This window comes from Fundulus heteroclitus, chromosome 12, assembly GCF_011125445.2.
Source record: "Fundulus heteroclitus isolate FHET01 chromosome 12, MU-UCD_Fhet_4.1, whole genome shotgun sequence".
NCBI classification, from domain to species: Eukaryota; Metazoa; Chordata; class Actinopteri; order Cyprinodontiformes; family Fundulidae; genus Fundulus; species Fundulus heteroclitus.
The window spans coordinates 17232418-17256465 of NC_046372.1; the positions used below are offsets into that span (position 1 = coordinate 17232418).

General features: G+C 40.0%; 1 protein-coding gene across 1 annotated transcript in view; it reads left to right on the plus strand.

Annotated features, from left to right (window-relative positions):
* Positions 1-3929: 3929 nt before the first annotated feature.
* The window catches only part of scarf2 (scavenger receptor class F, member 2), a 28322-nt gene continuing 8203 nt past the window's right edge, over positions 3930-24048 (plus strand). The window contains exons 1-9 of the mRNA XM_012869857.3: positions 3930-4662; positions 8827-8885; positions 8980-9081; positions 11619-12138; positions 13684-13902; positions 14033-14161; positions 14463-14566; positions 16804-16918; positions 17213-17310. Coding sequence (XP_012725311.2) covers positions 4559-4662; positions 8827-8885; positions 8980-9081; positions 11619-12138; positions 13684-13902; positions 14033-14161; positions 14463-14566; positions 16804-16918; positions 17213-17310 — 1450 coding nt within the window. The 5' untranslated portion in view covers positions 3930-4558. The remainder of the gene's footprint in view (positions 4663-8826; positions 8886-8979; positions 9082-11618; positions 12139-13683; positions 13903-14032; positions 14162-14462; positions 14567-16803; positions 16919-17212; positions 17311-24048) is intronic.

The following is a 24048-nucleotide window of genomic DNA, read 5'->3' on the forward strand; positions in this document are numbered from 1 at the left end:
CCCTCTAGGAAGGAAGCTCCTTTAAGGTCTCTTATATTTGGGATAGAGTTTTGCTCCACCTCTTATGTTCATAGGTGAGGCATGGAATATGTACAGATGAATGCTGACAAGTGTTGCAAATGGAGAAATTTTGACTCAGCTTTGCTCACCACGACAGACGGGGATCAGTCTCTCCATTGCCACAAGCCATCCACCTACTCCTTCCGACCATAACCGACTAATCTGTTGTATGATAACGTCGCAGCATACGAATGGGTTTCTTATGCTGCTTTCGTACCTTAGAATCTGTGTAATACTTAAAAGTATATTTAACTTTATTCCTGTACAACATTTTGTGTTTTTGCTATTTGTTTTCTAGATTTTTTTTGTGGAAAGCATTATACAGTAGCAGCCACATACCTTGTCCATTTGTTTAAGATAAAGGAGGAAAGTAACGCAGAAAATTTACTCATATGCACTGATCTGTCAAGATGTCGAGGGTCTTCATGCTTCACTTCAGAATGCCCTTTTTGTGCAAATGTATACGTTCTCTCCACTTCAGTTCAGACTGTAAAAATAACATTAAATGTACTTGTTTATGGGGCTTAATTGCTTTAGCACTTCAATGCTAAATACATGTAAACTACTGAATTGATAGAGTAAACTTTTGTAAGCAAAAAACGTTTGTAGCTGGACTTACATTTTAGATAACTTTTAGTAGTCAATACCTGCTCTAGTTAAGTTAAAAGACCTTAAAAAGCTTTTAAGTTCTTAAAATATTGAGCATAATAAACATAAAAAAAATAAGCAAAACATTTATCATCAGTGTGCAGGAAGGGCACACTGATGATCATGCACATTTAATTAATCCATAACAATTTCTGTTACCCTTTTTAAGGAACAAGCACATTTATTACAGCAAATGCATAGTTGGGTAAACTCAAAATAAAATACAACAGAAAACCAGTTTTTAGAAACAGGACTTTGAAAATGTAGTTTTTGTTTATTTCAGTTTCAGTATTTTTGCTCTCCTTCACTGTTAAGTTTATCTAAAACAGGGATGTCCAAGTCCAGTCCTTGATAGCTATCATCCTACAACTTTTAGATGAATCCTTTCTCCAACATCACTAAATCAAAGGAATGACTTGTTGCCAGGCCTCTTCAGAGCTGAATGACATTCTGGTAACTGAGGAAATTCAGCCATTTGATTTAGGTGTCTTGGAGAAGAGATTCATCTAAAAGTTGCAGGATTGTAGCTCTTGAAGTCTGGACTTGGGCACCCCTGATCTAAAAATGACTTCAAAATCCACAGCCTGGGGTTTGTTTCCATACGATTTAAGATACAAAAATATCTTTGCAAAAATAAAGTTATATTTAATGAATTAAAACAGGTGTTTCAATGAGGCTCGTTTACCAGATTAAAAGTACCTGTAGAAAATAACATTTAAGTAGATATGAAATATACTTTTCATTAAGCCCACTTTTCTGTAGTAGTTCTGTTGCATTCAAATAATAACCTTTAATATATCTTATTAAGATAATTTGCTATTGGCCAACAAAACATGGGTGACCACGTGTGTAAGGAGAGCTATAGATGGTTTGCAACGAGGTTTTATTCCATCCATCCATCCATTTTCCATACCGTTTAATCCCTCATGGGGTCGCGGGGGTTGCTGGTGCCTATCTCCAGCTGTCAATGGGCGAGAGGCAGGGTACACCCTGGACAGGTCGCCAGTCTGTCGCAGGGCGAGGTTTTATTTTATCAATAAAAACAAAAAAGTTTACCATGCATTTGTATTTTGCATGCTCTACTCTAATATCCTAAACAAAATCATGGGCAACCAACTGATCACAGAAGTCCCCCTAATCGTGAATAGAGTTTACCTGTGTGTAGTTGACTCTCAGTGTAAATCCAGCTGTTCTGTAAAGACTTTAAAAGGTTTGTTAGAAATTATTGGTGAACAAACAGCATTTGGAGCAAAGCAGATACGTCAGAGATAAAGTTGTAGAGAAGTTTAACCCATGCAGGGTTGGGTTAAGAAAAACACAATTCCTCCCTTTGAACTCTTCACGGAGCCCCCCATAAGCCATCATCTGAAAATGGAAAGGATATGGCACAACTACAAATCTACAAATACCTGACTGCCCCCCCAAAGCGATTGCCTGGACATGAAAAGCATTAATCAAAACAGCCAAGAGATCCATGTTAACACTGGAGGAGCTGCAGAGATCTACTGCTTAGGGGTTGAAATGACAACTACTGGTTGTGTACGCCTGTAAACTGGCAAAAAGAAGCCATCGTTGAAAGAATGTTAAATGGCCTGCATTTGTTTATTGCTTTATCAAGTCCAAAAGACCATAAAGAAAAAAATTAAGAAGTGTTTGCAGTTTGCCACCAGACATTTAGGGAACGGGAAGAAAATTAGACCAAAACTATGCTTGTTCACCAGCTTAAAAAACATTTATGTGAAGAAAAACTTATACTGCACATTACCATGAACCATTGCCATGGTGAGGTGCGGTGGTGGCAGGACCATGCCATGGGGATACTTTAGTTCTTGACGGACAAAGAAGCTGCTGATATGGGTCATGGATGTAGCAAAATCCAGGGCAACACTGGAGGGAAACCTGAGGGAGGCTACTGAAAACCTGAGACCAGGGCGCAGGTTCACCTCCCAGCAGGACAACAACCCTAAACCTACAGCCGTAGCCACAATGGAACGGTTTACATTAAAGCATAACCAGGTATTAGAACAGCCAAGTCAAAGTCCAGACCTAAATTACCTCAAGAATTTATGGCAGGACGGAAAAATTGCTGTTCACAGATACTCTTCATCCAACCTGACCAAGTCTAAGCAACTTTTCTGAAAATAATGAGCCATAACTTACTTGTACAAAATTGGCAGAGAAACAGCACTTGCAGATTATCTTGTTGCTGAACTCGTTAATGTGACATAACGAGATCAAGGAGGTCGTTGTACAGCAACAGCAGCTCCACTGGGTCATGACATAAGAGCTCAAGCTCATGTTGTCGTGGCAACAACTCACAATTAAAAACTATGCACCAATTTAAACCTTTCTGGAATTTTATTCACATTATAAACACACATCTGGATTTATTTTACTAGAATTTTATGACACAGACAAACATAAAGTGATGTAAAATTGTGGGGTGCAAGGACAAATGAAACATCATACAATCTTGAGCTCCTTGGTGGGAGACATTTTATTATCATCCATCCATCCGTTTCCGAAAGAGGATTTTGCAAAGAATTGACTCAGTGGGTTGAAAGCAAATGTACGCCACACTTTTCAGATTTTAATTTCTTAACATAAAAACAAATTGAATGCCATAAATCATTTTACCTTTCCTCCAAAATGATAAACGTTGCGTTCCTTTAACTAAAGTCCTAACACCATTGATTGTAATTCGTGGATGTACCGTGACGAAATGCAGAAATGACACTAACTGTTTTGGTCTCAATGGTCTAACACATTTTTCACTCACAGCAGAGGTGCCATGTGCCAGCATCATTTGCTTCCTGAAGGGGGAGCTATTGTACCACTCGGAACGCCATCGTTTCTTCATGGGCCACAGGCACACTTTTTCCATGCATTATAATCTGCTGCTGTTTGTAGTTTTAATACCGTTTTACTGCTCACTTGTTGTTTAAACGGTTTTAAATAATCATGTTTAGACCGTAATAAATCTAATGTAGGACCTAACAGGCCTATGTGAAATATCTATAATACATTTATAACAGGTAATTAACGAAAGTAATAAAGTAATGAAGTTTTAAGCCTTTGCATTATGCTTGTCTTTTTGTTTGTTTTATTAAAGGAGTTATTTGTCTATGCATTTATTTTAACTTGGGCCACTGAGGCAGACCACGTTGCGCCCCTGCTCCCGCATGCAGGCCTATGTAAATCTTGGTGGCGGAGGCATGGCGCACAAAGCCAAAGATAGAGTAACAAATCAGGAATTTCCCTTCTGCCACTCCTGAGAGCGCAAGAGAAGGACCAAAATTACGGATTATGCGCTTCCCCCCTTGGCAGGGTAACGTCGAAACCCTCATTTGGACTTGTTCGTTTAAATTATTCTCATTATTAATACGTTTAACAACAATCTAAACGCGTTTCCATACAAGATCCGGAGTTTTTTTTCTTCTTCTTCTTCTTCTTCATTTCGGAAACTTCTTTTGTTTTATGAGTCTGGAGTCATTCAGGCATTTTGCACAACCATCATGGAATAAGCTGCGCACAGAAGTGGCATCGGGAGAACCATCGGGTTTGAAAGTTTGGACTTTGTGTCTTTTTCCAATATTTTTGAAGCCACCGTTGGGATTGCTTAGTTCCTCTGCAGCTTCGGTGCTGGGACACCTAAAGACCGAGGATTTAAAGGGTCTTTTTCATGAAGTATACCCAGTGACCGTCTGGATTAAGAAAAAGAGAGAAGTGGAAAAAAAAAAAAGAAATAGTGAAACATCGCCATTAGAGAGGGAGAGAGAGAGAAAAAAAACAGAGAAAGGGAAATGTGGAGGAAGAGTGGCGTCTACATGAGGATGCTGCTGCTCTTACAATGGAAGTGAAGAGCTGTTTTACTGCCGCTGCGCTGTTTTGCCTTTTCTTTTTCCCCGTTTTCAGCCAAAAACTCAACGCTAAAGGCAGGAATGTGTGCAAAGGGTAAGAATGCATGCTTGGCGGGCAGAAAACTGCCTGTAAAGGTTTGGTTTAAAATCACTTTCTCTGAATTATTTAATGCAGGTTCACAGAAGCAGGAAGGAGATGGAAAATGTTTCATAAACCCATAAATAAGGAGGCACTTTCTTATTTTTGGTGGACTTAACAATGTGTGTTTAAGCTGTGCAGATCATATTCAAAACTTTATATAGTCTAATTGTTTTAATTTATGCAGTGTCGGACCTCACCATTATAAAACCATGAAACTTTTTTAAACGCTGTGTGTTGTAGGATCAATGTGGCCATTGTTGTTTAAGTTATCCTTGTTGACCTAGTTTCAAGACGCGTTAGCGCGGTTTCTGTGCGCTGTAGCAGCAGCTGGAGGAGGAGTGTTGAGGGGAAGGCAGCCGTGCAGATGTGCTTGCATCTGGAGGCGTGTTTTTGTCCATAGGTGGCGCTCTAACCAACCCCCGATGGCCTTCACGGAACCGTCTTCCAACACAGTTTTAGTTTAGAAAGTCAAGTTTTGCCTTTGAGGAGCCAGGGGAGCCTTTAAAAAGTTCAGCGGCGGTGGTTCAGCCTGCAGATGTCTATTTCTTGAAGGTCCTTGGCTAAGCCTGCATGTCTGGCTTCTTGTGTGAAAGGCAAGCATCCGAGTTCCACAATTACTGACTGCAACTTCCAGATATGCTGAGGTGATGTCCCTGAATCCTAAAAAGATGTTGGCCTGAAACAGCTGAACATAATCTTACGCTAGTTCTTCTTTTTTCCCATGCAAAATAACCCAAAACATGTTTATTTTTGGTGTGTTTAAGTTTGTAGTTGTTTTGTCTCAGATGGATCTCTTTTTTTTGGGAACTATAGCGTGGATATGGGGAATTTTTCATGTGCAGTAAATATAGCTTGCTGTAACCACACTAAAAATAACTTAAAGCCACTGACTGCAGTTACCCAAGCCTTCGGGATGGAAGTAATCAGGAGCTGCTCCTTCATAAGCTAAAGTTTTGTTGACATCATATTTAAAATTAGCTTTTTTAATAGCCACAAAAGGCTTTGAATCTCTTAATTTCTGACCTAAACACATGATTCTGGGCAGTATAGAGGACCCAAAATGAAAGCATCACAATCCAAATAAAAAAAAAAATTGATAAATGTTGCAACTTATCATAGCTTGTCATTTTCCCTCTTCAATTTGTGCATACAAATAATCTCCAAACAAAACCGAGATGAAGGAGTAGGGACATGTTAACATCCAGTTCTTGTTTTCTTGTAATGTCTAAAATAGTTTTCTTACTTCTGATGAACTGGGGGAACTGATGACGAGCTTATGTCCACCTGTGAGCATTTCCAACATGTTCCCAGATTACAAAATCAGCTTCTGAATTTAGCTGAGGTGGCAATAATAGGCTAACTTGGCCATGATGGGGCTTTTTAACACCCATTGCTTTATAGCTGTGCTGTTGGTTGAAATGCTTGGGAACTAAAACACTGTGAGCCTCAACATGTGTCTGAATAAGAAAACAAAAACAAAACCTGAGCTGCTATGAAAGTCCATGATATACAAGTTTTGTTGTAATGAACACGCCCACACGCAGAAATCCATCCAACGCCAGATTAACTGCAGAAGGCTGTGAATCTAATTGTTCATTCTCCGTGCTGGCAGACCTGTCAACTAAATGTCATCAGCTTTGTGCAGTTGCAAAAATAATAAAATTAAAATTAAATAACTCACTGGCCACATTATTAGGTAACAAATAACAAACCAACCAATTAAAATGGAGCAACTCAATGCATTTAGGCTTCTAGAAGTGATGGAGACCACTTGCAAAATTTCAAGTTGGGTATCATAACGGGGAATAAAATGCATTTAAGTGACTTCAAGATGGACATACAGGCCGGCTTCAGCACATGAGAAATTGCTCATCTGGTAGGATCTTTTTCAAAAAATGGGCAGGAAAATAATCCAGGTAGTAACAGTTGAGGACCAACATGCCTTGTCCATGTCAGGGATAAGAGCAGAACAGGCAGAGCGGTTCGAGAGGATGAAAAGCAGGGGTAGCTCTGCGAAGGCATGCAGAATAGCACCTCGGAATGTACAGCGTGCTGAACCCACAGCAGCAGAAGATCCCACCGCGTTCCACACTGTGTCAGCTAGGAAAAGGGAACTGAGGTGACAGTTTGCACAGGCTCGTCAAAAATGGACACTAACTGATTGGAAAAGTGATGCTGGCCTGGCGAGTTTAAGTTTCCGCTCCAACAATCTGGTGGTAGGGTCAGAATTATATGTAAGGCAAGGCAAGGCAAATTTATTTATATAGCACAATTCAGTACAGAGACAATGCAAAGTGCTTTACATGATTAAAATATAGGAATAAAAGCAAGTAGGGATAGAATGTAGAAAAGGAAAAAAAAAGAAAATTTAAAAACAGTTTAACTTGAACATTCAAAGGCAATTTTAAACAAATGTGTTTTTAATCTCGATTTAAAGGAACTCAGGCTTTCCGCACTTTTACAGTTTCTGGAAGTTTGTTCCAGATAAGTGGAGCATAGAAACTAAATGCTGCTTCTCCGTGTTTGGTTCGTGTTCTAGGTATGCAGAGAAGGCTGGAGCCAGAAGACCTGAGTGGTCCTCTGGCTACAGTAGGCTTTTGCCTACTACATGTAGGCAAAAGGAAAGCATGGATCTAGCCTGTCTTGTGTCAATGGTTCAGGCTGGTGGTGATGGTGCAGGGATAGTAGGGACATTTTCTTGGCACGCGATGGGCTGCTGAGTACCAGCTTTGCATCGTTCGATATACGACAGGTAGGGCTGGACGATATAGAAAAAAACATTATTGATAAAATAGAAACCGTATTGATAGATATCGATAATTATCAAAACATTCAAAACATATTTATACTGTTACTGAATGACCTATTTTTTAAATGAGGAACACTGAATTCAAGCATAACCCTTTATTCAACCATTTTTCTACCAAAACGGTAAGTCTTAAAAAATGAACACGTGCTCTCTGAACTCTTTGAAGCTTGGTGCCGGAGCATTCCTGGGTCAACGTTTGTGATTGGTTGGGAGGGTATAATGACTTTAGCATTAACCTACATGATAGGCTAGAATGCAAAAAGAAGGAAAACTGTTCTTCTATTGAACTTTTTACTGACCCCCTTTTTTTGTTCTATTGAACCACACGTCTATCGATCGACATTTTTTGTTGCTGAATTATCGTCTAGCCCTAGCGCCGTTGCTGACTATGGTTGCCCCTTGATGAGCACGGTACATCCATCTTCCAGTGGCTGCTTCCAACATGCAAGCATACCTCAAAGCTGAAATGGTCTCTGACTGGTTTCTTGAACATTACAATGATTCACTGCAATGGCTTCCACAGCTACCAGATCTCGTTCCGATAACGGTAGATTTTCATTGTGGTCAACAAATATGCTGCATCTGCATGATGATATCGTCTCGACGTCGACATAGATCTTCTTGTTGAATCTGTTTCATGAAGAATGAGGCAGCTCTTTTAAAGGTGGCGCTTCAGATCTGGTAATAGCAAAGCGCCCAGTGGATGTAAAATACAGGAATAATGTTAGCAATTAGCGTTACTCTTATGAAAAGTACTACAGGAGATAAATCTGTGACCTTAGACGAGTGCCTGTCTGTTCGGGATTAAGAACAGCCCTGCTCCCTTCATTCGGACTCAGGGGAGCAACCGTCTACAAAGCATTAGAGGAAGCTGACGTGTTGCAGGGGCCTAAAGAGGTCGCAGGCGAGGGAGGAAGAGGAGACACATCCGTCCTTTCCTGTCAAGCCCACAACTGTCTGCGAAATGCTTCCTTTGAATATTCATGCTCCCTCCTCGCAGGTCAGGAAGGGTCAGATAGCCGGAGAAACCGCACAAATTCAGATGTTAGAGACCTGAAAGTGTACTTTCTTGTACAGACTGGAATTGACCATGTTGGGGGTAATTGCACAACAAATGTGCCACACATCTGAACCCATGCACACTCTGGCAGACCGGGAGAGCTGCGAGTTCAAAGAGACGTGAGCTGGGTGTGGATGCTGCCTCTTTGATATGTGTTTGTTTTTCCTTCGTTTCAGCGCTGTGCTCCATCTCTGCCCTCTCGCTGTACGCGTCTCATAGCTCTGTTTGTTTCGCTGTTGTTTTCCAGGCAATCAGGATGGGTTTGCTGCAGCGGATGGGGGCAGCTAGGAGATGAATGCCCGACACGTACGTTGGAATACGTCGTGCATTAATCAAGACGTGTCAGACGGCTCATTGGGTGAGCAACTGTAATAATCTGGCCTATTCTTTTTCATTCCAGCCCTCTGTGAAGGCAACTTCACCTGCAAGGAAAACGAGGTGTGTGTCAGGCCAAATGAATGTCGATGCCGACATGGATACTTTGGAGCCAGCTGTGACACGAGTAAGGGCCTGTTTTCTCCCTTTCCATGTGGAGCTTGCCTATCTTTTCTGTTGTGTTTGAGATGCTACAAAGCTGTGTGAGCTAGTTTTCACCAGAAAAGACACCTAGCAGGGTTTTTTTGTTTGTTTTTTGCATTGGTAAGCAAAAAGCGCTGAACATGGTAATACTGGTGAAAGTTTGTTGCTGAAAAGAAAGACATGAAGTTGTGCTCTGACATTTGTGGTGCTCAGAAAATGTTGATCATTCCTAACTATTATACATTTCAATAACCACAGGATTGTGGTTTGATTGCAGAAAGCTAGAGACTGAGGCTGCCAGACGGCATGGGTTTTCCATGTACAATAATCTTAAGTAAATATACATTTTCCGGTTATTTACACCCCCCAAAAAATAAAAATAAATATGTATAACCTAATAAAAATGACTCTAATTAAAACTGAAAAAAAAAACAATTCTTATTTTAGTTGTTAACATTTTGCATTTTATCATGTTGATAATATGTATAACATGGATTTGTCGTTGTTCTAATTTTGAGACACAGACTTAAGCAAGCCTATAGAATCGACACCCTCTAAATATAGTACAAGGTCTTCCGGAAACATTTTTTCCCAGAATGCTGTGCCACTTTTACTTTTGTCTTCTTTATAGAGTAACACACCAACACTTAAAATAGCCTGCAGTCAGCTGGGTAACAGGCATGCCAACTGTACTTTTACAACAAGCTCAAACAAGAGCAATTGGTGTCTGGTCTTTGATTTCCATTTAACAGTTGGTTTTTGCAGAGTGGCAAGATTTCCAACTTGCTGAAATGTGTCTTTATTTCAAACAAAAAGAAGGTGTAGTAGACATCTTTCAGCTGGATAAATGGAGGTGCCCAGGAGCATGTGGGGGAGGAGCAGTGTTGCGTTACTCTATGCTCTGCAAAGCTGGCGAAAACCCCACTTGCTCCCATATGTGCTCTGGCCCTTCATTAAATAAACTTTAAACCGTAGGAATAGTGTCCTGAAAAATCTTTGTGGCTCTGAAACCATAAAAAAAAGCTTGGTTTACCATGTTACCTTTAACCAACTCATGCATAGCTGGGAGATTGAAGGAATCAGGGCACTTTGTTACAACAAGGAAAATAAGAGGCACCAGTAAGAAAGAGCGAGAAAACAAAGACAAGGAAATAACGACAAGCCGAAAAACAATAACTCAAATATAAAATAACAGCAGGCTACATGTTTACAGTATCCATTCATCATCCTATATTGGCCAGGTCTCCTTCAAAAAGAGCTTTAATCTTGAGGGACTACCATGTAAAATAACAATTTAATTAAAAAAAAATTCCCATTTATCCAAGATAGATAATAAGAGTAAATGACAGGAAACAGCTAAAGGAGAGCAACCCAGATAAAAGTGCTATGTCAGTTAGCTTCAGTGGATTTTGTTAAGTTCAATTTATCAAACATAAACATGCTAATTCATGAGACAAATGTGCGATCAACATTAAATATCCAAACCGATCTCACGGAATTAAATCCAATGTAACTGAGAAAGTTTGGTTGCATAGAGGGATGTGTGGTTTTCCTTCATGGTTGTGTTATGAGACAATCAATGAATGCCACTCAATTACACTTTGAGTGGCAAGATGTTGTGCACCCTAGCACTCATTTTGATTAAATCAATCAATCAATCAATCAATCAATTTATCCATCAAGTGCAGAGTCAAACATATAATTATTTTCACAAAACTTTCAACTAAATGCCAGTTTGCATTTACAAATATTCAAACTGTCAGCATCCCTCGGGTCTTCAGGAAGGCTGCACCAACAGCTGATGGCCATAATAGGAGAAACAGAGCTAGCTTGCCTTGTATTTTAGTGCTTTGGTCCCAATAAGGAGCCCTACCTTAGGGGCCTGGAGGACAAAAGGAAATCGGATAAATAAAGCGGTCTAAGACTATAAGAAGTTTAAAATACTAATAAGGCCAGCTTTAAATCAGCTATGCAAAGGACCAATGCAGAGACTTTAAAGTTGGTGTGACGTGAGCTGGCTTTCTGCTACACATTAGCATTTTTGGAGGTAAATTCTGAACTAGTCGTGGTAAAGCAAAAGAACATCGGGAGACCAGAACGAACTGAATTAAAGTCTCTGCATTGGACGGCGAGAGAAATGGCTGCATTGAAATGGTAATGCTCTTCACAGAATAACGTGCATTTTTGTGTCACTTTTTACGTGGTCTTTGAAATTATTTGGGTGGGATCCTTGTAGCGCAGATGTGGTATTATACTTTTGTTCTTACAGTTAACTGAAGTGTAGTTTGAGGCTTTTGCTTAATGCATCTTCATGATGAAAGGCAGCCACAGGCATTTATATTCATTAAACAAATGACTATAACCTGAGCTTGTAAACATCTGTATGTTAGCATTGCTTTTTCCAATGTGCCTGTATTTTTAACTCTGATTTCTGAAGATCCTCACAAAGTAAATGACATGACAACTCACTCTGCATCACAGCGGTTCTCACATTCCCCAATTATGCTTTGTTTTTAACAGAGTGCCCTGCCCAGTTCTGGGGCCCTGACTGCAAGGGCAGATGCGACTGTTTTCCTAATGGCCAGTGTGACGACTTGACTGGCAAGTGCACCTGCAACCACAACCGCTGGGGACCCAACTGCGAGAAAGCGTGTCAGTGCCAAAAGGGCAATTGTAACCAAGACACAGGGAAATGTACATGCCACCCCGGGGTGTGGGGTCCACTCTGCAACAACAACTGCTATTGCAGCGTCAATTCTGTCTGCGATGTGAATACGGGCCGGTGTCTGTGCAATCCCGGCTGGATGGGGAGAAACTGTTTGAACCAGTGCAACTGCAACGGCTCGCCGTGCGAACAGTTCACGGGGCGCTGCCAGTGCAAGGACAGGACGTGGGGTCTGCGATGTGATCGGTTATGTCAGTGCATCCACGGCAAGTGCAACAAGGCGGACGGCTCGTGTACCTGCACTCCAGGATACCGTGGGAAGTTTTGCAGGGAGCCATGTCCGGCTGGATTTTATGGCCAGAACTGCAGAAACAGGTGGGGCGGAAAGCCTGTCAGAGAGCAAATGTACCGTTTTAAACACAAAAAAATCTAACTGTTTGCAGATGTTCTTTTCCAGATCCATATTATTGTGTAGAGATTATTGTTTATTATGCGAAAAGGGATTTGTACCAGTGCACAGTGGAGGTAAATAATGGGAGGTGTGAAAGCTGGTTTTCACATTATGCAGTAATAGTAAAAAAAAAAAAAAAAGCACAAAAACAATTTAACTAAAATGCGTTCCATCTGTTGACTGTCTCTTATAAGAATATTTTCAAAAGTTACAAACTTCAGTGTCAATGAAATTTAGTAGAAATGCCCATTTGAGAGATTTGTGGCTAAATTCCTGTTGAATCTTTGTAAAGCTCTGACGTGCTGATATTAATTTTAAGGCTTGTTTTCTGGCTTTCTCCCCAGGAGCAGTCATTATTTATTTATATGAAAGACAGAGGCAATGGACCATTCAACTTGTGTTATGGCAGTGGCTGTAAAACATGGTTTGCTACTATAATACAAAAAGAAGTTTATGGCGCTGACATCAGTGTCTTAAATGAGCAACTTGCCAGTTAGCATGTTAGCAGTTAGCAACTATGAGCTGCCACCCTTTACTTGTTGCATTTGGTAGAGACTTTAGTTGCAACCCTAATACACTACCTATGGAGCCCCTAAAGGGATATTAATGGGAAAAAAAATAAAAAATAGCTTTCCAATGCGCACCATATTCTTTCAGCACCAGAAAATATCTGGTGAGCATGAAAAAGTATATTTGGAAAGAACGTTGTTTTTGTTTTTTTTTATTATTTCTCTTCAATGACCCTCTATGGACTCAGTAGCTGTATTCAATTTCCAAAATGTAATAAAAACATAAATAAAGGGCAACTTTAGATATTTCTAAATTTACTTGTGTCAACTGCATGTATGTCTATGTTTAGCCTCCTATCACCAAAGCGGGTTCCTGGTACATATAAAATACTACTGAGCAATGAAGCTCATCCTGATTCAGATTTTGATCCAGCAAGGCCTCCTGTTATCTACTGAAATTAGCTCAGAGTCAATTTTCTCCTTTGCGAAATCGCTGAAACAATCCCAACGTGGGTATGAATAGATGTCTTGTGGCAGATGGCTCGTTTTCTTACTTGAAAAATGAGGGCCTAAAATAATAATAAAAAAAAAAATATTTTGAACCGCCATCATGCCTTTTTCTTTTTAAATTGCTTCTGGCTGTTTTTTTTTTAAACCTTACTGACTCTGACAACAGCTAACTTTGAGTCTTCTTTTTTTATAATAGCAACTCAGGAGACAGTTTCTGTCATCACAGCCTGGTAGCGCATATGGTGCATTCACATGTGTGTTCACGCATCAGAAAAATATAGGATATTTGGTTATGCAACCTGGATGCTCAAGCTAAAAGAATCCTCCAATTCTCTGTGCCTATCTAAAAGTTATAACTGTTTTGATAGTGAAACTATTGTCTGAAGATGAGAATGAGCTTTTGTCCAGATAAGTCATAGTTCTGCATCTGTTTCCCCTGAATGCGGTCAGGTGTGGACACTGCAAAGGCCAGCAGCCATGTAAGGTGACGGAGGGTCGGTGCATCACCTGCGACAGAGGCTGGAATGGAACACGATGCGATCAGCTCTGCTCCAAGGGCTTCTTTGGGGAAAACTGCCAGGAAGTGTGTCCCACCTGTAAGGATGGTCATCACTGTGACCCTATTCATGGCAAGTGTTCTCACTGTAACCCTGGATGGATTGGGGACAGGTAAGAACCAAACTTGTTAAACTCCTTTGCAGATTAACTCTTTTCATTTTAAAAGCTTTACTGTTTGGGTGATCATAAATATGTCGTCAAAAATGACAGTAATTGTGGCGTTCGTTCCTAAATGTGACAGGTGTGAGGTGCGCTGCCCCAACGGCACATACGGAGAGAACTGCGAGAACAACTGCAGCCACTGCTTCAATGGCATCTGTGACTTTGTCACCGGAGAATGCCTTTGTGACCCAGGCTTTTATGGCACCTAGTAAGTTACAAGATAGCACATAGTGTAAAAAAAATAGCATGTTTATGCCCTTGGCTGCTTTATAGTGAAAAGATTTGATCACTTTCATTTTCTTTCATGACACGGTTGTAGATCTTAGGAACTGAAGGGTTTAATTTACATTTAAAGACAAGTTCTTATTGTTTGAAGAATCTTTCAGGGTAGCAAAGCTGAATCATAGAACCGAAAACATGGAGGAACATGGACATTACACATCTTTTTGTTGTATTTGTGCCATTTTACACATAAAACACATTGCTTTTGTCTCTCCTCTTCACTCAAGCTGTAATAAGACCTGCCAGCCTGGTCAATATGGAGTCAACTGCAACCAGACCTGCTCCTGCCATGACAAGAACTGTGATCCCGTGTCTGGTGCCTGCTATCTCCGTAAGAAACTCTTTTTTTTTAGAACAGCATTATTACTAATGAGTTACTTTCATGAGGGATGCCCAGTCAATATTATTATGCCACCAATACTGATCAAAGTCATTTAATTGCATAAATGCAAATAGAGGAGGGAGATTATTTTAAATTCCACTGGTGATGTATCTGTGTGGACTTTATTTAGGAGATATTTAAAACCACAATAATAATGGAGACATTTCTATGTCATGAAGTCTGTTGTTAATACAATTCAAATGTAAGCCAAATAAATTGCTGATGTAGAGAGCAGGATAAAAAAAAGTCAATGAAAATGCATGCTACAAAGATTTTTGGAGGAATCCTTTTGTATCACTGCTTTAACCACAGTAAAGTAATTTATTTTGAGGGCAATATCGCATCTATAAATCAAAGCTGTAATGATCACTTATCACAACAAACAACTGTTGCAGATAAAAATGGTATTTCACATATTTTGGTTGTAAAAGTAGACAGGGTGTCTGTCTCACTGACTAAAACTGGGAGTTGGTTCCACAACACAAGATGCTGAACAGTGCAAGGACATGCCTCCCACTCTACTTTTTGAAACTCCAGGATCCACCCGTGAACCTGCAGACTTGAAGCGAAGTGCTCCGTTAGGATCATATGGAAGAATCCGATCTCTGATGTGTAACAGAGCTTGATGGGCTTTGTATGTGAGGATAGTTTCAAATTATATTCTGGATATAACAGGGATTATTTGAGGGAATCTAAAATAGGAGAAAGATGATCTCTGTTTTCAATTTTCAAAGCTCCTGCTGCAGCAATTTTTAATAAGCATGCATTTTGTAGACTTCCTGATAGTAAAGAATTACAATAGTCCAGCCTGGAAGAATTGGTGTGGAGTATATTGTCTTGGTACACTGTAATGCTGATAGTACCATCTTAGCATGACTTGAAAACTCTTTATGACCACAGTGTACTGATGACTACTTTCAGAAGGATATATCACCATTTCATAAAGCTCAGATCATCTCAGACTTGTCTGATGAACATGACGGCAAGCTTGCTGTCCTCCGACAGCGTCTACAATCACATCTCTTCAATACAGATGATCTTGAACATGAGATTACGGTGTGCAGCTGAATCTCTGAGGAATGTTTCTGAAAACCTTTGAATCTATTCGACAAAGGATTAAGGTACCTCTGAAGGAAGACATAGGTCCACCCAGACATTAGATATTCCCATTAAAGCAGCTGATTAATGTATTTTTACATGCTAAATTAGCTGGGTTTGTCAAGAGTGACAGTAGTCCAGTGTAATATATGGAAAGTGCATACACACTGCGTAGCAAACAAATACATCCATTCAGGTCAATTTGTTTGAAGGGAGATCCAGGGTCCTTGATTGTATTTCCAGACTGAAGCCAATGTCCTTTTTATGACTGTGATTGTTGGATCTGTTCCTCCACGGCCAGAGTAGAGGCAAGAGAGGGAACCATGAAGAAAGAAAAAAAAAACAGGATAGAAGATGGATGGATGGAAAGAAAAAAAGAGACTGAAATCAAGACAGAATAAATAAAGCAAAAGGTGTTGATTTGGAAAGAGATTTTTTTTTTTTGTTTCAGACAGGCATGAAGCATATCGGGTTAGAGTACATAACGCTAGCAGCGATTTTGGCCAGAGGAAAAGATGGATGGTGACAGGTTGGTCAGCGATATTATGAGACCTTGTCATTCTTGCGCAACTCCTCTCTCAAATTCAGCAATTACAACCTGCCACGCCCAGACTTTAGTATTATTTATGATAGTGAGTTAACTCCTAACTGATTTTTTCTTCTTCTAATTCCCATTTGTCCTTGCAAGTGCAACATATTGTCCATGCTTGTGAAATACAGCACTTATTATGCTTGGGGTGTATCCTATTTGAGGGAGTGGAGGGGCACTAATAAATCATTGGATGATGAACATTTAGGATGAGGGGAGGAATGTTGTTGCAGGAAATCTACAACGAAGGGGTAAGTGGTTTCATGTCTTTGGGGAGGGATTATGCAACACCAAGCCATCACATTAATAAAGATCCTACATTTACAAGTGCTTGGGACTTAGTTCCCATACTCAGGCTATGTGAATGCAGTTTTATGGTAAGTCATAAAAATGGACTAAATTAGACTGTTTTTAGAGTTTGCAGAGTCCATTTTTTCTAAAACTGGCATTTCCTGCACTCATGTGGCACACCCTTTACTTGTTGCATTTTATCTTTCAGAGCCAAACCAGCGGATGGGTGTGATCGCAGCTGGGTCCCTGGTCTCCTTTTTACTGATTGCCCTTCTTTCTCTCCTGTGCTGCTGCTGCCTCTGTCGAGACAAAGACGACCACAAGTGAGTGACACAAATCCTGATTTATAATAAAGAGAGAAACCTTGTCTTTTATCATTTGTTTTTTCTCACAAACAGATGGTTGGTACAAAATAAAGGGGAATGACTTGTATTATAAAGTTTTTTTTTTGTTGTTGTTGTTGTTGATTGACATAGCCGTGTGGATATAAAACTGGTCCACGAGCCCTCAAAGGAGGCAAAAGGGGCCAGGTTTTTAAATGTCTGCTTTCAATGATTCATGTAGATTTCCATGGCATCATCCCTTTTCACTTCTAACTGAGACAACTCTACCAACAGCAAAAAAGCCAAGCGGATTTTGTGCGGACGATTCAGCCGAATCAGCACTAAACTTCCCCGTATTCCACTGAGGCGACAGAAACTGCCCAAAGTAGTCGGTAAGCCTCAAAAGCTTTTCTTTTTCCTTTTTTTCCCCCCCTCCTCACGTCCCAGCACATCCCTGCCAGAAGCTGTGTGTTATGAGATGATTTTTTTTTTTTTGTCTGTGACTTAATAGCAGAGAAGTTTGTTATTCATATAACAAATAGGACTAGTGTCTGACTTTACTAATGTTTACCAAAGCATTGAAGTTGTCCAGCTTTACATAGAGAATGACAGCAACAAATGACGGTCGATGGGAGACTTTTCCTTGGTTGCTACTTTCGTCTGCTCCGTGGACGGTGACTAGAGTTGAAAAGTGTACGCTGGCTGGCAAGCGAGTGTGGGGTTTCATTTAGAAGGAATGCACTGGTTTTAGAGACCCTTATTATTCTTGGCACTCTCGAATGCCATGTGTTCATATTATTACGACCCTAGTCGTGTAACTTTTTTTTTCTTCTCATTTTCTTTGCCCTTTTTCATTCTCCCCACCCACCCCCCACCCACCCCCAAAAAATAAGTTTTTTTTCCCCCCGTTCCACTGAGAAGGAGGTTGTGTTGTTAAGTAATGGCGAGTAGTCGTTCGGGGGCCCGTCTGCTGGCGTATGAGCTGCTATCAAAGGCCACACTGTTTGGGTAGACGTTGCAGCCCCATGCGGAGGCCTCGTGGTGTGTGTGTGACACATCTGTCTGTGACTGCAGTCTTTTTTCATTGTAGTCAAAGGAGATATGCTGATCTTTTAACCCCCCCCCCCCTCCTCTTTCCCCATCGGTCCCCCAACAGTTTGTCATGTTTGTGGTTTGTCTCTTTACCAAATTCAGAATTCAAAGCCTGCTTTCAATACGGACTTTAAACAAAACTATCTTGCATGGCAGATGTCCTAAATATCTTTTTTCAAAAATGATACGTTTTGGCATGTTGTTTTTTTTTCAAGGCAGTAAACTCTTATTTTTGTTACATAGCAAATAGCACTTGAGCCCCCTTTGTGGCAAATGTTATGATTTGTTAAACAAAGTTAGAGATTGTGTAATTATGGTTATTTAACAAGCTTTGAGATATCTGATCTCCTCAATCAGCCCGTAACTTCAATTACATACATTTGTCCTCATTTAGCAGAAGAAAGAAAGAATACATTTCTTATTTAAAGCTATTTCAATTTTCCGATTTGTAGATCTCATCATAATCTGACCTAAATTTTTTTTCTATCATCTTAAAAAATCTCACAACCTCAATAGGGATAAGTGTGTTGGAAAATGGATGGATGGAAAAAAATACATTTTGAATGAGGCATGAGCTGGTATGTGATTCACACGTTATGATAAAGTTGAGTACGGTTTCATGTCATCGAGTTATAACAGTATTAGGAATAAAATAATTTTAGATAAATAATATAAAAAAAAAATAAAAGCAACAATTATTTGTTTTGCTGCTAAAATAATACATCTTGGCTACTGTACACTTGATTACAAAGCATGCATGACGTAAATTGTGTCATCTAAGACATGCAGACATCCACATGCAGCCAGGATTTGTTGTGACCGCTTTGACTTTTTCTTCCAAAGGAACCATAATACACCCAGTCAGAGGGTTGCACCGAGGACACAGCAAAAAAATACAGTTCAGATCTTGAAAAGGACAAAAATCACAACATGTAGTAAACGTAATAAGGAAAGATTTGCTGTTTGTGTCCAAGTGGCTTGTCTACAAGGACACAGAGAAATATTTTAAGGCCATGTCCTCACTAAGACTAAGAAAGTAGAGCACATAACCCCAGTTCTAAAGTCCTTACACTGGCTCCCGGTATCTCAGAGAATAGACTTTAAAATACTTCTGTTAGTCTATAAATCCCTGAATGGCTTAGCACCTAAATACATCACAGACTTGTTATCAGTGTATCAACCATCCAGACCACTAAGGTCTTCTGGCTCCAGTCTGTTCCGCATACCTAGAACCAGAACCAGAACCAAACACGGAAAAGCAACATTTAGTTCCTATGCTCCACTTATCTGGAACAAACTTCCAGAAAACTGTAAAAGTGCAGAAAGCCTAAGTTCCTTTAAATCAAGATTAAAAACACATTTGTTTAGGATTGCCTTCGACTGTTCCAATTGAACTGTATTACTGAAACATCATTAGTTCAACTTTGTAGTCCAACTGTTTTTAATGTTTGCTTTTAGTTTCTATTCTCCCATGTCTTATCTTGTTTCTACATTTTATTTCAACTTGCGTTTTATTCTGTTTTATTTTCCTATAATTTAATCATGTAAAGCACTTTGCATTGTCTTTGTACTGAAATGTGCTATACAAATAAATCTGCCTTGCCTTGCCTTCACTGAAATACTGTCTGTGAAGATGAGAAATTAATAGAATACTAGAGAATTTTAAATGGACAGTTTGGAAAACTTGCAGAGCTTTGATTATAATAACAAGACTGGTCACACTTCGTGCGAATAAATCTAAAACGAATACACTTGGTAACAATCTACCACCCAAGTACAATTTATAGAAACGTCTGTTTCTTACAAAATACATTTTAAATGAAGTCGATCTTCCCAAATTAAATAAGGAACAGTAGAAGGTTCTGGAGTAACCTTTAGGATTAAGTGAACTCCATGAAGCAGTTAAAGTGTTTCCAAAGACAAAGCTCCAGGACCCAATGGCTTCCCTGCAGAATTCTGCAAAAATGATTCGGGTCACCGTTGACCCCCACCTTCCAACGCATGGTCACAGAAATGCAGGAAACCTCGATACTCTCTCCAAACATGAATTGAAGCTTATCCTCCAGCTAGATAAAGATGCCGACCTTCCATCTAGCTCCTGTCCAATATCACAAATGAATGCAGGTCATAAAATCGCGTTGGCTACGAGGTTTGAAAAGATAACACCTTATATTATTCAGACTGGATTTGTTCAAAGTCAGTACGGTATAATAATACGAGAAGACTAATCGATCTAGTAACCTGTTGCAACTTCCAAAAAAAGTATTCCATTAGGTATAGAGAGGGGTTTAGACAAGGTTAACTAGAAATGTCTGTTTGCTACCTTCTAAATATGGTTTATACAAGTCTTACTATTATTGGAATATTTCAATACAAGTGACTGTGTCTCGGTGATTAGCTAAATGAGGCAACACACCGAAGTTTCTATTGGTGTGATGTTACTGTCTCAAATTTTTCATACATTATCAGACCATCTGTTGATAAAATAATCAGTTATGAGGACATCCAAGCAGTAAAGTAATTATTAGCTGAGTTATTCAGAAGGTGTGTCGGGCTGCCTTCAGTTGGAGCCACTGTAAGCATGTAGCATGCCCTGCTGAGTAAATATTTCTCAGAACATACAAGGGTTCTTTATAGCATATGTCATTATTAAGTCATTTGAATACCACTTGAGTGAATTACGTTGCAGTGGTGCCTGTGTCCAGTATATATACCATGTACTCATATGTCAAGAGAAACCCATTGCAAAATAAATTTCCGCTTCATACTCTAATTAACCAGTGATAAATAAAAAAAAGAACCTATATAAAGTACCACTCATTGTGAATTTTGAAATTACAATGAGTGGTACTTCTTCTTGGTATGTTCTGTTCCATGTTTCGCTCTCCTCTGCTTTCTGTCAAGCTGCCCACATAAGTGTGATCTGGCAACATTTAGAAACTCTTGTCAGGAGCTAGACAGTCCTGAACACATGCATTCCAGAAGGGGCCCAGTGGGGCTGGAAACAGGAAGTGGTCAAATTTACTTTAGTGTGTGTCAGAGCTGTGATTTATCCACACCGGGGTCAGTGTCAATAAATGTGCCAAGGTAAAACTGAAGAAGGAATAAGGATGTCAAGCAATAGGAAGCAGAACACAAGATTTACTCCGTGCACAGCAAGCTTTAGGGAAATAGGCGAACAGTTTGCCATCTGTTTGACAAACCGAGGTTGTTTGCTCGAAGGTTAGCATTCCACTCCGAGCATATTTACTCCACACCCTGCGCGTTCGTGTCTGTCCGGCATTCCTTGCATCCCCTGTACCCAAATTGTTTCTAGTAAATCGCTGCAAAGAGCTGCACCATCTGTCGTTTCATCCTCCTTTGTTCAGGAAAAAAAAAAAAAAAACACTTGCGTATGTTTTTGCCCAAACAGTCGGAGTTCAATCGTCAGCTGTGTAATAAAGTGGAGGGAAACCAATGTTTTCACCCTGTAAAGCCCCACAGTTTACAACGGCCTGGTCCAGGCATTTCTTTGTAAACATACGCTCGGCCTCATTAAGCCGTCGTCTTTTTAACTTGAAACTAAATATCGGGCTCAGACATATTTGTTCCTGTAAAGGCTGCCATCTTTTAATCATCCTCATAATTTGCAAAACGGTGTCAGGTTTTGAAGTATTTTTTTTTCCCCCTATTTTTGTCCCCCCCCCCCCCCCTTGTTCCCTGACAACCTCAGTCCCACAGAGCAGCTGCGGGGTTAGCGCCGTGCAGCTGTGATAGGTCAATAATGTGCTGTTGTGTATAGGCCTTCACGCAGGGTGGGATCGCTGTGGCGTCCAGTCTGCACTGCGACGTTTCCCCGACTAAACCTAAAGCCTCGAGACAGCGGCTTTCCGCGGCAGTTGTTCCCCGGCGCTGACCACATCTACTGACGCGTGTGTTCGCTTGCTGATTGGCATGGCTGAGGTCTTTGCATAGGTTAGCTACTCTACATTCCTCAGTGAGTGTCCCTCTGCCTGTTTCCCTGTTGCCGAACTCGGGATGGAAACAGAACACTCTCTATGTGTTGTTGTTGGTTTTCTGCTGTGTTGTTCGAGCAGCAATGTCAGCGATAAAGTTTAAAAACTCTTATTATATGCCTGGTTCATAATTCTTCCAGAGTCTACAACAACTTGTTACTAAACTTTGTTTTAAACTTTTAAATGATTGCTCTGTCTGCTGGTAAGGGCGAGTATTTTATTTTTCATTTAGCCATTTCCTCACTTCGGAATTTCGACAAAGATTGAGAAGGTGGTCTCCGCAGAACCCTACTTGGACAGATCAAATTTTTATAAAAAAAAAAAAAAAGGATATTTATACATCTTCAGCAGGTGTACCAATAATGAGCAGACTGTGTACTCCAGGTCTATGTAAATATTTTCACCTATATTCGTTAGGGGCTGCTGGTCATCTTCTACAATGCCATTATTTAGTACGTTTTGTGCACATCCATCACTTTGTGAATTGGCTCATCTACAACACCAGAGAGGTCCAAAAGACAAAGAAACAATAAAGTCTGCAAAGAAGACTATTAGGGCTGACCTTCCATTCATCCGGGACTTGTATAGGTCTAGAGTCGGGAAAAGGGCAGCTAGCATCTCGGCAGACATCCTGCACATAACCCACTTAGACGTTTGCCTTCAGGTCGGCGCTACAGACACTATTTACCAAAATCAGCCACCTAAGAGTCTCTTCCCCCATGCTGTATATCTGATTAATACTTAACAGAGTGCCCAGAATGATACCAAGATTGTGCTTATGATTGTACATCAATCCAACCATGTCTTCCTTTTTGGTAGAAAAAGATACGCCTACATATTTATAAGAAAATTCTATTTTCTTTCTTTGTGTATTTGTGTGTGGAACCAAAATAAAATTCCTTGTCGTATAAATTAAATTGGGGATTAAAGCTGATTCTGATTTTTGGATGAGTTTTGAAATAATTCAACAAAGATATACATCGGAGATTCAAATCTGAGGTTTGAAACAAGTTTTGGTAACACAGTCTAGAGAAACAGGGAAAATATTAGCAGTTGGATAAGCAAATGTATCTCAAAACCTTCAGATTTATGTTTCTTTTTATTATTATTTTTACTGTTAACGCAATTAAATTATCCTATTGGTAGCAGTTTAACAATGAAAGGCACTTGGAAATCCCATACTGTGGCAACAGCACTGCATAACTTATTTTAAACAGTGTCTTGCCTCTGTACCAAAAGATTTAATGAGATGTTCTTCCAGCCATAATTTGATCCTCACTTTAAGATTAATTAAATCAATCTTAATATTGTTGGATAATCTTTCCTGGCAAAGATTCAGCAAACACGTCATGCAATAAGGAGGAAAGACGATGATATATTACAAGTATTGTGAACTTTAGTTACTCGCATAAGTAAATTATCATAACTGCACTCAGTTTTATCTGAAGCATAAGCAAACAGACGGTCCCATGTATCATTGGGTATTTGAACAGGAGCATTTGATGTGCTCTTACCACGTTAACGGGGAATGCAGCTTCGGTCTGTACTGAACTGTTCACACCAGATGGGAAGACTGACTTGAAGTATTCCTTAGAAACCACAGCTGTCCTGAGAATGAGGGGTCAGTGCGGTGCCTGATGGGGGCTGGGAGGCACGATTTGACCTAGAGTGAGACTGCTCTTCACTAAAGACCAGAATAGTTTTAAACTGAATGATTAAAACTTGAAATTCAACTCTTGAACAGAACTACATGCATATCAGTACCAGCAGTAACATCAGTTGTTACAGTTTGAACAGATTTACAGACAATGAAAGTAGGTTTTTGATTACCTTAGGCAAGATATATGCCAAAGCAGGGCTGATGTAGTTGGTAGCACTGATGCCTTGCAGTAGGAAGGTCCTGGGTTTAAATCCTTGTCTTTCTGTGTGGAGTTCTCATGTTCTCCCTGTGCATGCCTTCGGTTCTTTCCGGGTACTCCATAGTCCAAAAACGTGAATTAATTGGTCTCTCCAAATTGCCTTTAGGTGTGAGTTTATATGTGC